General features: G+C 36.1%; 2 protein-coding genes across 2 annotated transcripts; one reads left to right on the top strand and one right to left on the bottom strand.

The window, feature by feature from the left end:
- Positions 1–2,086: 2,086 nt before the first annotated feature.
- On the bottom strand, positions 2,087–10,368 carry LOC140834797 (ABC transporter G family member 28-like). Its single transcript, XM_073199935.1, has 14 exons — positions 10,000–10,368; positions 9,835–9,911; positions 9,296–9,586; positions 8,981–9,044; positions 8,746–8,892; positions 8,508–8,542; positions 8,058–8,131; positions 6,876–7,768; positions 5,722–6,018; positions 4,395–4,877; positions 4,027–4,175; positions 3,117–3,406; positions 2,895–3,025; positions 2,087–2,442 (listed from the first exon to the last, which is right to left on the bottom strand). Exons 1-14 carry the CDS (start codon positions 10,311–10,313, stop codon positions 2,286–2,288), a joined length of 3,402 nt encoding a protein of 1,133 aa, XP_073056036.1. The 5' UTR covers positions 10,314–10,368; the 3' UTR covers positions 2,087–2,285.
- Positions 10,369–11,426: 1,058 nt separating this feature from the next.
- On the top strand, positions 11,427–15,337 carry LOC140834788 (ruBisCO large subunit-binding protein subunit alpha-like). Its single transcript, XM_073199923.1, has 8 exons — positions 11,427–11,670; positions 11,761–11,950; positions 12,419–12,540; positions 12,709–12,916; positions 13,028–13,173; positions 13,263–13,569; positions 13,849–14,300; positions 14,744–15,337. The coding sequence occupies exons 1-8, from the start codon at positions 11,614–11,616 to the stop codon at positions 15,047–15,049; spliced, it is 1,788 nt and encodes a 595-aa protein (XP_073056024.1). The 5' UTR covers positions 11,427–11,613; the 3' UTR covers positions 15,050–15,337.
- The last annotated feature ends 204 nt before the right edge of the window (positions 15,338–15,541 follow it).

Below are 15,541 nucleotides of genomic sequence, written 5' to 3'. Positions count from 1 at the left end.
TAAAAATTAATAAGTTTTCATAAATTGGGTCGGATAAGATATTCATCTCATAAAATTAACCCGTTAGACAGTCAAAAATTTATTTTCTCATTAAAAAATCTAAAATAAAAATTCACGAATTTGCTCCCATTATAAATTTATCGATTTGATTTAAAATAATAATCTTCGATTTAGGTGTATTTTAAATAATTTGCTACATAACTAAATACATTTTTTTATAAACGATTTCATATAAATGAATTTAATTAAAATTTATATCAGTATATATTAAAAACTAACTTATAATTTACGCATGGAGCAACTTTTATTACTCAGCTCAACTTAATTTATTAATACCAGTTTACAATAATTTTGCTTAAAATCTTTGTTTTTATGACGTGAGATTTCGTAGCCGCTATTTTTCGATGCACATTTCATAAACTATCGGGTTAATGCAATTACTTTATAGGAATAATCAAATGATCATATTAGACAACCAAACTATATTGGCACTGGTGCATCTCCTGAAAATCAAATATAATTTTGCACAATTAATGTTTTTTTTAAGTCGCTTCTTTGTTTGTGATATCGAGTCAAATTCAGTCGTGTGAATATAAGAAGCCTAAACCCAACTTAAAAATGATTATATAGATTACGACTGCGTTTGGTTTGAAGGATAAAATAAACTAATGATTAGTAAGTAAATGATAAAGAAAATGATTGTTGTAGGAATGTAATATATGGTGTTATGTTTGGTATGATTTTTAAGTGTAGGATAATTTTGAATTTTTTGATAAAAGAACAAAATTGCCCTTTCTTCTTTTTTTTCTTCTTCCACTCCGGCGGCGGCGGGTCGGCGACGGCGGCAGCGTTCGGTGGCGGCGGTCGTGGCGGGAAGTGGTGGTGATTTTGGATATAGGAGAAGTGTAAAATTGGAAAATAGGAAGGATTAAGAGTTGGATAAATAATCGTAGGGGGTGAGGAGGTATTATTTTAACCTACCTAGTATAACCTAATAATTTATAGGAGGGATAGACTTGGTTAAATAATCACCCGTACCAAACATGTGATTAGGTGGATTAAAAAAAATAAACCCACCTAATCATCCCTACCAAACGCCCCGTATAATTATTTAAATTCTAGTGGGTTTTAAGTTTCATACTATTGAACAATATCCTTTTTAAATCAATGAAACTTGATATTACATCAAATAATTTCTAGTGGGCTTCTCCACAACTAAGTTACGTCTTTGCATGTGCAATAGATCTCTCAAGAAAGTGTTGATAGAGAAAATCAAACTCCTGACCACTAGTTAAACATATTTACATATTCTATCAAATCGGACACCCTTTGCGCGTAAAATCTTATTTTGAGATTATGCATGGTTTGTGTAAAAGCAAAATATATCGTGCATGCATAAACATATATATTTATAGAATTGGTATAGCTAAATAATAAGTGAAAGAATAAAAAATAAACAAGATATATTATTTATTTATTATAAATTTGGGATAAATTTATGGGTCAAACTTGTAGAGTGACTTTTTAAGGTATTTTTTTTAAGCTACCTAATTAATTTAATAACCATGAAATTTTAAAAATATTGCCACACGAAATTGTTAATTATTAGTTACGTGCGTGGGTGATTAAGGTGCATACTTTTACTGTTTTTGCATTTACAATTACATATAATCTAAATTATTTTTTAAACAATTAAACCTTATTTTTAATAAAATAACATCTTTCTCGCTCAAGATACTATTGCTCTCATCCACTTCTTCAAGACATATTTGCTTTAAAATTACATTTAATCTTTGAAATATCATGATTTTTATTTTTTTCTGGTTATAATTATGTATGCTTTGTGATTATTTCATTATTTAAATTGAATTATAATGGAAATATAATATTTATTGTTATACTCTTATATCATATTTATTTATTAATTGTAATACAAAAAAATTACTTGTTTGAATAGGCGAATCTTCCTATTTTCTAAAGCCGACGTAAATTCCACAACTGTTTTAATTAGAAAGAAATTATATAGTCAGATGTTAGAAGGTCATATAACATGGGAGAGAATATGGATATGAGACGACAATGATGCATGATTTTAATCATATATAGTATCTTAGTCTGATGTCCACGATCTTAACCGAAAGTGGTAACTATAATCTATGTTCTACCATTCACAAAGTTACTCTAAGAAGGATCAAAATGCCTATTTTATATATATATATATATATATATATATATATATATATATATATATATATATATATATATATATAAAACATTACATGTAATTATTTTTTCTGGAAAGTGACCAGACAGAAAAAAGCCAGTCCTCGACTTACTATACCAGTTGCGATGAGGTATGCTAGAGAGGGATACCAGTCCTGTAGTTGATAACCTTTTACTTTTAATGAACCACATCTTTGAATCAGCCACACCCCAGAATACCTGCAAAATCAAGAAAAAGGTCTTGAACTCATTTGCATAACAGCAGATTACATATTTCCAAAAACTTTTGAAGCAAAATTGAATAGAAGCACTGAAATTTGAGTGACAAAAGACATTCTGATAATAAATTATGGCACAGAGAAAAAAAAATGGAGAAGTTGGGAATCGATCGATACAAATGAAGGAGCAAACCCCTCATATAAAAAAATTTGAAATTGTATACTTAGATTTGTCATAAACTATAATCTATGGAGCATTCTCCTCAACAAAGTAGAGGGTCCACCTCCGGGTGACTATGGTTGCAAGTTGTTTGGAATTGGTGAGGAGTTTAATGCAAAAGATGTGGCAAGAAATGTGAACATGGTGGGTTAATTCTCGCAAGTGTGAACTTATCACTTACTCTATTGCTCTGAATGAAGAGTAGTTCTGTAAACTGCAGGGGGTTATCATACCGTTTAGCATTTGCTAATAGAAACGCTTCCAGAGCCCATTTAGTGTAGCAAAAATCTCCTAATCTCGTCACAAATGTATCTCCGTCTTGGTTAGCAATAAGAGACAAAACAACAGGAAGCAAAACTGACCACTGCATAAATGAAAAATAGTTTTGTAATATTATATGATGTATACTAAGATATATCAGTGAAAATAGCATAACAAAATTTCACGTTACGCACCAGTTGGGCTGGACCAGGTTCGAAGTAGATGGCAAGAATATACGCTATTCCAGTAACACAGTAAACGAGACTGATCAGCACGAAGTAATTATCAAAAATAGAAGACCTAGGATTGTTGAAGAAATAGAACATTGATAGATAAACTGCTGGTTTTACAATCGTGTTGAAATGATCTATCGTGTCCTTTGCTAAAAAGTAAGCCAAGCTGCTCATGCCAGAAGCACTTTCTCTCCAGTAGTGCAGCTTATCCAGAGAAAACGATCTCAAAGCGGAAATCTTGCACAAAAGGGCTAAACAATAGAAGAAAATAATGGAATGACAAGTTGTTGGAGGTGAGATTTTGTCATAACAGTTGCTTATTCAGAGACTAAAAATTGAACTTAGTATAAAAAAAATACCCAATGATTTTTTTAGAGATGAAACGAGCATGGAATTGAAAATGTGATATGTGATTCAGATCAGCAACCAAGATAGAAGGCACCATAGCATATCTTTTCGTTGGTTGTGATTGTAACCTCGAGCAGAGACACTGTAACGTAACATATCTTTTCCTTGGGTGTGATTGTAACCTTGTGTAGCTTATACACGATTTTTATCACTATTGAATAACTTTGGAACAAAAACTATTTTAGGACCCAATATTAGAGGTAGAATAATTTCTGAATTCTTTTGTTTTATCTTATTGCAGGATCTTTTCATGTAACTTTGCATCAATAAGCAACAAGGAAAGATTAATACGGTAAATTAAAACTAATAGACACCTACAACGTTTCATCAGTATCCATGAAGATGTACTAGTACAAAAGTGATCATAGGATCTTGGTTAAACAATAGACATGAAAATGTCTGGAACTTCAAACTGCACAATCGAAGGAATATAAAAGGTATTGATTTGGAGTTCAGAACTTACAGACTGCGATGACAGTGTATAGATATCCCGTTGAGCCGAAGGTTTCGTCACTCACTTTAGCAAGTGTTCCTAAGCAGATACCAGCCAAGAGTAAAATCAAATAATCTACTGCTTGCATCCTAGCCTCTCGTAGTCGCTGCTTCCCTACTCTGAAAAAAAATAAACCAAAATCTCTGTCAAAAGACGAAGCCTGTTGCCACTTATAACACAAGTAATTACAGGTCGTGATCTTTGTGAGTTAAAAATATAGTGTTGATTCCTTTATGACATGAGCACCTCATAAGCAAATACTAAGTAAGCACGACACATGGAAAGAAACAGTTGTAAAGACTATACAAAATTGAATAAAGAAATGCCAAAAAAATCACCTTCCCACAAAGTATTTATATTGCTGAAAGACACCTGGAGTTTTTCGATTAGATAAGTCCTTTAATTTATTGAAATTAAGTTGTAAATGGTCTTTCTTCTGTCCAACAGAATACTTGACGTCCTGCCAAAGGTCGCCCGCAAAAGACTGATCGGGGCCAGCAGCAGCAGGATTTCCTCCGTGGGCTGAATCTCCAGTTACAGATGGCATTCCTGCAGAATCAAGCATGTCTGGTGGTACAGGGTAACCATTATGAAGCATCCATCTCAAAGGAAGCTCCTTATATTTTACACCTGAGCTAGCATTTAGTTTAACTATTCCCTCCAAGATGTCAATAAAGTAATCCGGAGGATTCAGTCTCTCAGGGACGTTAATCCCAATTCCAGCAAAGTACTCTACAACTTTCTTTGCTGATCCATGATACACTGTGAGGCCACCCTTGGCTAGAAGTATCAAATCATCAAACATCTTAAAGAGTGTGTAGCTGTAGAGTAGAAAATGAAAATGGCAAACACCAGAAATGTCAGAATGTTTGTGTTGCAACAAGAATTGAGGACATGGGAATATATCAGAAAATATGACTATATGAAACCCACCACCTGGAACATTTTCAGGGTGGTACTCTCAAGAAAAATTTAGTGTTGGTATTGTCTATATATAGTCGCATAACATTGAAATAATCCAAAATAAATTATGTATTAACATATCATAATAATTCAGAAAAATAATGGGCAATACCATTAGGGGAAAGGGGGGGATGCTATGTTTCAAGACATTGGAAAGGTAGTTGAACTTTGTTCACAGAAATTGCAGAAGTTGGGACTTGACCAGCAGACAGGAAGTAAAAAACATTTGAGCTCGGGTAGCTTCTCTTATCCTTACAAAACAACACCCTACTAAACCAACCTACAAGAATGAGAAAGATGATACTGTTTTTCAGTTAAAACAGTATCAAGAAAAACTGCAGCTAAAATAAAGATAAAGGAATCAAAATTTATACTAAACAGCAGCAAGAAGAAGCAAAAGGATCCACTTCAAATCAGGGGGATGGTGCCATATGAAAAGACCTCAACAGTAGTTAGTTTTCCTAGTCTAATAACAAATCCATTTACAATTTCACCAAAAACTATACTTGCACATATACAGAAATAATTCCATTTCAACGCATGATAAGAGTGCTTGAACAAAATGTATGTAACAGGCTATATATTTTCTCCGATAGCTGATTTTCTTGAAGCCACACGAGGATGCATTGGTGTGAGCAAGAATATTTGAATAAGAATGGTAAAGGAAGAATCAATGTCATTAGATGTATAACTCAGTATTACCTTGGTTGGTGAACCACCATACATATATTTACACCTTCGAGAGCTTCACGGCGAAGGGCTCTAAGTAGTAGTTGAGAAGAAGAACTGTCCAAGCCAGATGTGGGCTCATCCAGGATTAAGAGAGAAGGCTCCATAACCATTTCCAAGCCAACATTTACTCGTTTCCTCTGGCCTCCAGAGATCCCTCTCTTTTCAACTGTTCCGACCAAGGAGTCTCTAACTGCCTGCAATCCCAACGACTCGATTACTCTTTCCACAACCAAGACTTTCTCTGGTTTCAAAAGATCAGCAGAGAGTCTATAAAAAAAGGAACGAGGAAAAAAAAAGGCACTAACATCAGGACCCATCTGTATGCAACAGGCACAAGAATTTATTAGGAAGCTACAAGAAAAATGTTGCAAGAGTAAACAAATATTTTTTCAGCACATATTCGAGATACAAATATAAGGACTACTAAGACTTTGAGCTCTTTTACATGAAACATATGATGCATCTCTTTTGGAATTTCACTCTCCAGTGATAAATCATGGAATGAAGGTTGTTAATGGGATCAAGAGGCATCAAAATTTATGGAACTTAATCACTCATACAGACACAAGGAAAAATAAATGACCATACTCCAAACGATTATATCAAATTGAGCCAGAATTTTAAATGAGCAAGAACCCAACACAAATATAGTCGGGTAAACTAATGAAGTATTGTTCCATGGAGTACAATATGCTTTGAACATAGAAAAAACTGCAATTTTCATAAAATATTTCATTTTGATTTCCTATCAGGAATTGGCAGTATGCATGTGAGACCATAAATTTCAAACATTTCATGTTTTTCACTAAATATATCATGCCTGGCATGATACAAGTACTGGAAATATAGCCTTCAATCCACCCAATAAAAAGAAACTGCAATTAAAACGTTAAAGGTTTGTGGAATAATAATACCAACTGCATAAGAAAATATCATAAAATATTTGAGAACATGAACATTTATGATGAAAACCCAATCATTTTACTGCCAACATTAGTCACACTGCAGATGCGAGTGCTTCTCTAGTTGCTATATAAGAGGATCCATTCTAAAGTAGTATTTGATCAATAAAGTACCAATCTGTAACCAAATGTCAACTAACATAGTTATTTCATACTATCTACCTGCATCTAGCACTGAACCAGAGATTCTCCTCCACTGTCAAGTTTCCATGCACTATATCATCTTGAGGAACATATCCAATAATCTTTTTGAATGATTGCATCGGTTCGTCTTTTCCATTGATAAGAATTGAACCAGTGATAATGCATCCAGTAGCTTTTCCTGTCAATGCTGAAAGAAAAGTTGTTTTCCCAGCACCTGATGGTCCCATGACGGCGGAAACATGGCCTGGTACTAGTTTTCCAGTCACAGACCTTAAAAGATGCTTCTTTTTACCTTTTAGAGTAAGAGTTAAATCTTGAAAGAAAACCTCAACAGGTGGTCTCCTACTGATTTCAACATCTGATGCCATAGATATTACACCAGAGAAAGTTAAATTCTGATTCTGCTCCTGCATAGCTTTTTCCTTTTCAATTTGACCATATGCATACTTGAAAATTTGGCTGCGAGTATGCAGTTGTTTGGCGTTTGGCATTTGCTTTTTCAGATTCTTGTCACCGATCTCCATGTTGAAGCCATCATGACTATCAGGATCATCTTCAAGATCATGCAGCATTTTAGTGAGGTTGCTTTGTTTCTTTCCTTTCTGCTCAGATCCCCCGCCAGGCATCGGAGGCAATGCAGCATCAGATCCAGGTTTAGGCTGGCCAGGAATCTTTAGCGTTTCCTGCCTCACTGACTTTTTGCGTGAAAATGTTCGTGAAAGCTGTGATTGAAGCCCAGACGCCGTTTTTTTTGCAGTGTCTTTGGCTGATTTCCATCTTTCACGTGCCTGTACTGTTTCCCTAGCACTTCTTGCAGCAGCTTCTCTGGATTTCGCCTGCCGTTTTTCTCTAGTATTCAGAACTTGTCCCGAACAGTTGTATATAATGAGAAGTACTAGAGTGATTCCACCCTATACCAACAAAGAAGAAAATACTTTAAGCCTATTCCTAACTGGCATTTTCTTAGCCAAATACACAAAAAAAGGTAATGTTTTCGAGTGATCACACAGTGGTGTGCTTTCTTAGAGTACTGAAACATGTTGAGTCATACTTTGTCATAATGAGCAAACTATTTAATTAAAAAGAGCAAATTTGAAACCATTTGGCAGAATGAAGGGAACCCTTGCTTCTAAATTGCCACCCATGTCTCATCGGAAATATCACACGCGATACCAAATAAATCAAGTGGCAGAAACTTACAAAAAACATGAGACCGTAGGCAGTGATGTTTTGATTCGCTGTTTGAGGTTCACATGTCGCCAATTGATAGCACTCTGCATTTTAGCCCGCATGAATTATTGTTGTAATGCTCAAGACAAAACAAAACTATGTATCACGTGGAAAAACGAAATTGACGGCACAAGCAATCACTTCACGGTGTTAAGACACAGCGAGACTATTAGATAGACAACAAGATCTTGAGAAACAGAGTAGAAGCAAAATTATCTTATTTTTTACTCATAATTATTGCTATTATGGCGAACATATCATTAATTCTTGTGAATCTATTTACAACTCCATTAATAATTGCCATAGTGATTCTTTGAATATGAAATTTAGAAGTTGCAGTCAATTGAGACGTGGTTTAATTAAATGAGGCAACAACCAGTCTGAAGCATCAAACTTTCAAAAGAGTACGATGGTACATACTTGTTTGCTCAGTAGATCCAGCCCTGCAGTAATGCCTGCAGAGCATTCAAAAATTGAAAAGAAGAATTTCAGCATATAAGAAACTCTAAAAACATGAGAAATAAGCACGGGTGTGTGAAAGAGAAATTGGAGATAAATTAGTAATAGACATGCCCAAATCATGTAGACACCAGAAGAAAAAAAAACATATATAGTGTTGATGGATGTTTGCAACAAGATTTGAGATAGCAAGTAATACCCACGATTGCAGGCTATTTTTTGAGTGGTAGTAGGACAGTAAAATCCTGCTGAACAAAATATCTCAGTGCCGGTCGAAAAATCAGCCCAAATATCTGCCCCACCGCAGGTATGGTTTGGCTGCCCTGGAGGTAATTGATACCGATACCTTCAGATATAGATGAGAATTAAAACCTATTCAAATCTAATAATCATAACACTAAACAAATTTGTCATTGCAGAAAAACGTGACTCACGGATCGCAGATACCCGTGGATTTGTTGAGGTTTGAGAGAGGGCAGTAAGATCCTAATGGGCATGCTTCGATGATAAGAAAGAACAGGAAATAAATCAGTAAGTTTGTACTACAAGATGCATCAAAAAGCTTAGAAGAAAATGTTAAAACAAGCAAATAAACTAATAAGAAATGCTGATTAAAGTCATATTTTGCAGCGTTTTACCAACAAAAATAACGAGATGTAATGTCTTTTTCCAGGAAGCAGCAGTGCTGATGCACATCACTAGAAGTACGATTTTGAAAATCAAGTATTGATAAATTTGCTGAAACTCACGTATCATGCATGTTAGGCCGTGAGGACAGAAGAAGCCTTCACAACAAGGCCGACAATCAAGAACTCTATAGGGTATGTACGTGGAGTTTTTGAGGTTAACTTGCTTATCTTTCCCCACGCTGCATGCCCATCCTGGTTCGCAACCGGAAACCCATGAGGACAAGTTACAATTCTTGTTTGGTTTTAGGTAGTTACTACTCTTTGCCTCGCTGCTTTCTTCTGCTATCTGCATCAGACTAGCACCATAGAACTTTACTTCCGCTGCCGTGCACAACCGGGGCAATACGTCTCCTGTCATGAAGTAGGGGTACGGTATCAATCAAATTGAAAAAACATTAGATAACCACAGCTCAGAAGCTAATAGTAAGGTAATAGAATACAAGAACTAGATAAACTGGACACAAATATACTAGGATCATTGAATCCAAACTGCCTAAAGCAATGTAATATCCCCAGCTACTTTGATTACAGCCTATCAAGTACTAAATATGACCATAAAAGCTTAAACATTGTGGCCATTCAAACTTCAAATACACTACCATTGGTGATTTTGAGACAATCTGACAAGAACTCCGTGTTCTTCGAAAAGTTGAACGCCGCGTCCCACTCAGCATCCCTACAACGAAGATCGGCACACAAAAAATGTTCACACCGTATAAACAAACATGTTACTAGAAATTGAGTAGTCGGTCGGTGTAACTTACACATCGCTTATGCAAAAACCGAGATGGTCGACAATATCATCGTTGAAAATGGCGGTGAAATTGCTAAAACGGCTGTATATAACCTGTGTCAGGATTTGCACCGCTGCCGGATTGTTGGTGGTGCCGTCGGAGTCACCGTCCTCGTCCTCATCGCCATCCGTACCAGTATCATGTTCCGCACTACTGTCGCTATTACCTTCGTTTCCGGTCCCGCTTTCGCTTTCACTGTCGGACGCTGCATGGCTCGCCGAGACTAATGCCCCTAACACAAGAATCAACAATATCAACGTCACCGATCTCATTGCAATCTTCATGTCATACTGATTTCTTCAGGAATTCTTGGAAAACAAACAGTGTAACAAGGATTTTTTTCCCTTGTACAACATGAGATGGGAAAAGAAAGAAAGTGAGGATTTGTTGGAAGAAGAAATGGCGGGGAGATTATTTAGGGGGGTGGATGGGTTCAAACCGTTGGATCAAGTTCTAATTTTGTGGCATATTAGGACATAAATCAATCAAGGCGTTCTTTTTGCATGATTAAGCTAAGCTATTTCATCATCAGCTCTAAACCAGTATAACAATCTATATAGTTTTTGGAGTACATAAACTGAATACAAATATACAATGTATATTTATTTATTTATTATAAAGAAATGTAACTACAAAATGAAAATGACTTAGGACAAATGTCATGTCCAAAGGTTTCACTCATTTATATCTATATCTATTAAATGAGTCGATTTATTCATATAATTCTAACTTTTACTCAAATCACTGTATATTAATTGATATGTTTCCGTAATATAACAATATATATATATATATATATATATATTGTAATAAAAAATAATATTTTAGATATACAAATATTTTAAGTTTGGGTTGGCCTCATCAGTCACCAAAACAAAGAAGAAAGAGCAAGAAAATGGTTTTTTTTTATATGTTTTTGAAATTAAAAAAAATGAAAATTTGAATTGACCAAACTTCGATGAGCCAAGACCCTAGCTCTGCGTGTCTTGTATTCGGTTTCTAACATGGTAAACTCTCTCTCTCTCTCTCGTCTATCAACGTATGATATATATAATCTTGTTAGGAGTATCCGAGTTCTTAATATTTATTATGTATTAATCTGTTCCATATGTGTGTTTTGTTGATGTACTGTTCATTAAAGAAGACTCACTTCAGTAAAAAAGAATCAATTTTTTTGATTGCCAACAAGCTCTTCATGTAAAGATGAAATTGATGAGTTGGGATTGCTTTGGACAAATTTTTGCGGAGTAATCTATCTTTTTGTATCAATCTGGAATAATGGGCCACTTTCAAATGGATGTATATTAAGTTTTGAAAGAGACTCTAAAGCACAAAATACTAACCCCCGAAATTAAAGTTAGCAGGTGTATTTGCACAGTTGCCTTTCCAAGCTTAACGAGCATTGAGTGGAGTGGCCCAAACAAATATTTGCACTACGTGGAAACTTCTCGAAGTCGCTGGCTCTCTATAAGCCCTAGTTGCGATTGTTCGCTCTCAACTAACACACTAGGCCACTTTCCTTCCTTATCCACAGCTGGAGCACCAAAATCCCACCTAAACCTGTTTTACATTCTCCCCAGAAAAATGGCTTCCGCTAATGCCATATCTACCGCCTCGCTCCTCCCTTCTCCGTCTAAACAGGTAGCTTTTCTTGGGTTTGTGTTAGATTTTTCTTTCCTTATTCGTTTTTGTGTTATTTTATGCATTTAAGTTTCTGGGTTTCTGTTACAGGGTGGATTGAAGAGCCGGAAAGTGAGCCAATTACAGCAGAGGCAGAAGTTCGGGAAAAATCAGACCAAGAATCGGTTTGTGATCAGGGCCAGTGCTAAGGAAATTGCGTTTGATCAGAAAGCAAGGGCTGCTATGCAGTGTGGTATTGATAAGCTTGCTGATGCCGTTGGTCTTACTCTTGGACCCAGGGGTAATTTTTGTAAAAAAAAAACAGCTTAATCTGTGCAATTAAATTGAATTTGTAGCAGTTGAATGTAAATTTAATCGGAATTATTTATGAGCAGCTGCTGACCGTTGTTTTGTTTTCATGTGCGTCTCGGGTAGATGGTTTTAAAGGATGTTTGGAAAATCATGTCTTTTGATAAATATATGGTTGATCTATGTTGTCTTGATACGGTTGATGATTAATGGTTCTCATTCTCAATCTGTGTACCAGTTGTTCGGCTAGCGAGTACTTTAGGTTAGCTAATAATCTTGTATTTTGGCACGCGATACATTTATATTGTGCTTCAATATAGAGGGATGAATTACTATGGATGTTTTAGAGATTCCTATGGATAGAAATTTATAGTTATAGATTGATATTGTTTATGGACCAGTCCATCTATTTTATGCATCTTATGTTCGTTTATTTTTTTGTCTATCCAATGTAACGCAGGAAGAAATGTTGTACTGGATGAATACGGGGCACCAAAGGTGGTCAATGATGGAGTGACAATTGCTCGAGCCATCGAATTGCCTGATGCTATGGAAAATGCTGGTGCTGCTTTGATTAGGGAGGTATGTTTTTTCCAGTGTTTTCTCTCCAGCACATGAATATGATAGAATTTTTTTGCTCTTTGTGAATTTAATAGTGATTGTGAATACTCATAAATATGTTTGCTGTAAGTTTCCCCTTGTATCATTTTCGATTAATCTTGGTGTTGAAGCTTTATATTGTGTTTGAAGGTTGCTAGCAAGACCAATGATTCTGCTGGTGATGGGACAACCACAGCATCTATCATTGCTCGTGAAATTATCAAACTTGGCCTTCTAAGTGTTACCTCCGGGGCAAATCCAGTTTCATTGAAGAAAGGCATTGATAAAACTGTGCAGGGTTTGGTTGATGAGCTTGAGAAAAAATCCAGGCCCATTAAAGGTCGTGATGATATCAAAGGTACTAAACCTCTCTATGGATAACTTATGTGATTTAGTGTTTCAAATTTTTTTAAATGGTGACAGACCCATAGCTTTTAATATTGAAAATTTCACTGCGTGAATATCGCAGCCATTGCCACTATCTCTGCTGGAAATGATGATACCATTGGGATAATGATTGCTGATGCTGTTGACAAGGTTGGACCAGATGGTGTCTTATCCATCGAGTCATCATCTTCCTTTGAGACCACAGTTGACGTAGAAGAAGGAATGGAGGTCAGTTTGCATAAAAAAAGATTTTCCTGTTCTTTGCATCTTCTCGTATACTCGCCTTTTTATAATGTATTACTGTTTGTTGTTTACAGATTGATCGAGGATACATCTCCCCGCAATTTGTCACCAACCCAGAGAAGCTGCTTGTTGAATTTGAGAATGCTAGAATATTAGTCACGGACCAGAAGATTTCTTCCATCAAGGATATCATTCCGTTGCTTGAGAAGACTACTCAGTTACGAGCTCCTTTGCTTATCATTGCTGAAGATGTCACTGGAGAAGCTTTGGCAACTCTTGTTGTAAACAAGCTTCGGGGTATTCTGAATGTTGCTGCCATCAAAGCTCCAGGTTTTGGAGAAAGAAGAAAAGCACTTCTTCAAGATATTGCCATCTTGACGGGTAAAGACAATTTTTCGTAAAAACTCTTGCATGATAATTCTTACATATAATAAATATCTGCCAACAAGAAATACCCAACCCTCAATAATCTTGGCGAGGAGTGAAAGGAAGTAGGTTTATTGGGCAATTTTTTGGGGAAATGAATGAGAGCATCTATTAATTACAAAGTTACACTATTTTTTTATCGATGCATTACTTTGTTTTCCATCCTGGCTTTTGATGGTGTATACTGTTGTGAGAAGATCTACAATTATTGCTTTCTTATATTTCAATTTTCAGGGGCTGAATATCAAGCTACCGATTTGGCCTTGTTTGTGGAAAACACTGATGTGGATCAGTTGGGTACAGCAAGAAAGATAACTATTAGCAAAGACTCAACCACCATCATTGCAGATGCTGCATCTAAAGATGAGCTACAGGCTAGGATTGCGCAGCTTAAAAAGGAACTGTCAGAGACCGAGTCAGTTTATGATTCTGAGAAACTTGCTGAAAGAATTGCAAAATTATCTGGTGGGGTTGCCGTGATCAAGGTTGGTGCCGCAACAGAGACCGAGCTCGAGGACCGTAAGCTTCGTATCGAGGATGCCAAAAATGCTACTTTTGCTGCTATTGAAGAAGGCATTGTGCCCGGTGGCGGTGCTGCATTAGTGCACCTCTCAACTATTGTTCCAACCATCAAGGAGAAGATTGAAGATGCGGATGAAAGATTGGGTGCCGATATAATTCAGAAGGTATGAAGTGTTTTGATCTTCCATTTAGCTTGCTACGACCAATTATTAGTTTATTGGATTATGTTTCTCTTTTCCTTGACTAAAAGGTTCAATAGTTCTACTATAATAGGATGACCCAAGAGACAAGAATGGATGGACTGAAATGAAGTTGATTCGCGCTAGAAATCGAAAAATATAGCCTAGAATCAGATTGACAGTATTAAAACACAATATGTTTTTATCATGATATGGTTATCGAGAAAATTTCCTGTCATTTGTTGTAAGAAATGTTGTGGATTATGTAAAGGGTGATGTTTGTTTTCTAAATTGAGAGAAATTAAGAGTTTTAGACCTCTGAGCAGTATTAAATCTTGGGTATATGCCTATATGGACACCCGTATACCGTCAATTTGCTCTCTTTAAATATGAGTTTTGATGTTGATGATGATATCTTATGATTGCAGGCCCTAGTTGCACCAGCATGTTTGATCGCCCAAAATGCTGGGGTCGAAGGTGAGGTGGTCGTAGAGAAATTGAAGTCTAGCGAGTGGGAGTTTGGTTACAATGCAATGACTGACACGTACGAGAACTTGGTAGAAGCTGGAGTTATTGACCCTGCTAAGGTAACACGATGTGCACTGCAAAATGCTGCCTCAGTAGCTGGAATGGTGCTTACCACGCAAGCCATAGTTGTGGAGAAACCTAAGCCAAAGACGCCTCTAGCTGCTGCTGGTGGCGGCCCACCAGGTATGGGCAGCTACTCAGTGTGATCAAAGCAATCGTTTATCTTTTCATGTAGGAATTTTGGGCATCCACCATCTAGTCCGATGGTTCTCGGACGGAGCAAGCAGGAGACGATAAGGGTTTTTTCCTCTCTAGTTAATCTGTTTCGTGAATTCTAGGAACTGTTTCTTGATGAGAAATCTGAATTAAAGCCGTAACATCATAAAATACTCTCTCGGATGGATGTATCATTTATATACTTCACCCTATACTGTCAAGTATACTAATAGCCTGGCGTTAGGCTTGAATTAAAAATGGCTTTTGTTCTGTGCCTACTCCTCTCTTCTTCCTCGCGGTATGCATTCGGAGCTTTCGTTTCATTTTCTACAATTTCATTATCGAAAGCATGAAGTTAAATAATGTTTCTTTCTCATTTTCATTTTCTTTCTGCAAGATTCACTTCTGTGTACATCTTAGTATAAAATAATAATAATACAATATAGATGTAGCAGTTGCTTTGTTTAAAAAGTGGCTCAGCT

The sequence above is a fragment of the Primulina eburnea genome, chromosome 1, assembly GCF_022965805.1.
Source record: "Primulina eburnea isolate SZY01 chromosome 1, ASM2296580v1, whole genome shotgun sequence".
Taxonomy (NCBI): Eukaryota; Viridiplantae; Streptophyta; class Magnoliopsida; order Lamiales; family Gesneriaceae; genus Primulina; species Primulina eburnea.
The sequence above is the reverse complement of the archived record's forward strand: the minus strand, read 5'-3'. Positions and strand labels throughout refer to the sequence as shown.

Bases quoted from the DNA above. Each gene is read 5' to 3' on its own strand.
- LOC140834797 (XM_073199935.1), bottom strand. From the start codon at position 10,313: ATGAAGATTGCAATGAGATCGGTGACGTTGATATTGTTGATTCTTGTG. The intron at 9,587-9,834 runs GTAGTGTATTTG...ACTTCATGACAG, and splicing joins TTGTCTCAAAATCACCAATG to GAGACGTATTGCCCCGGTTG. The intron at 7,769-8,057 runs GTAAGTTTCTGC...TTGTTGGTATAG, and splicing joins CCTACGGTCTCATGTTTTTT to GGTGGAATCACTCTAGTACT.
- LOC140834788 (XM_073199923.1), top strand. From the start codon at position 11,614: ATGGCTTCCGCTAATGCCATATCTACCGCCTCGCTCCTCCCTTCTCCG. The intron at 11,951-12,418 runs GTAATTTTTGTA...AATGTAACGCAG, and splicing joins TCTTACTCTTGGACCCAGGG to GAAGAAATGTTGTACTGGAT. The intron at 14,301-14,743 runs GTATGAAGTGTT...TTATGATTGCAG, and splicing joins GTGCCGATATAATTCAGAAG to GCCCTAGTTGCACCAGCATG.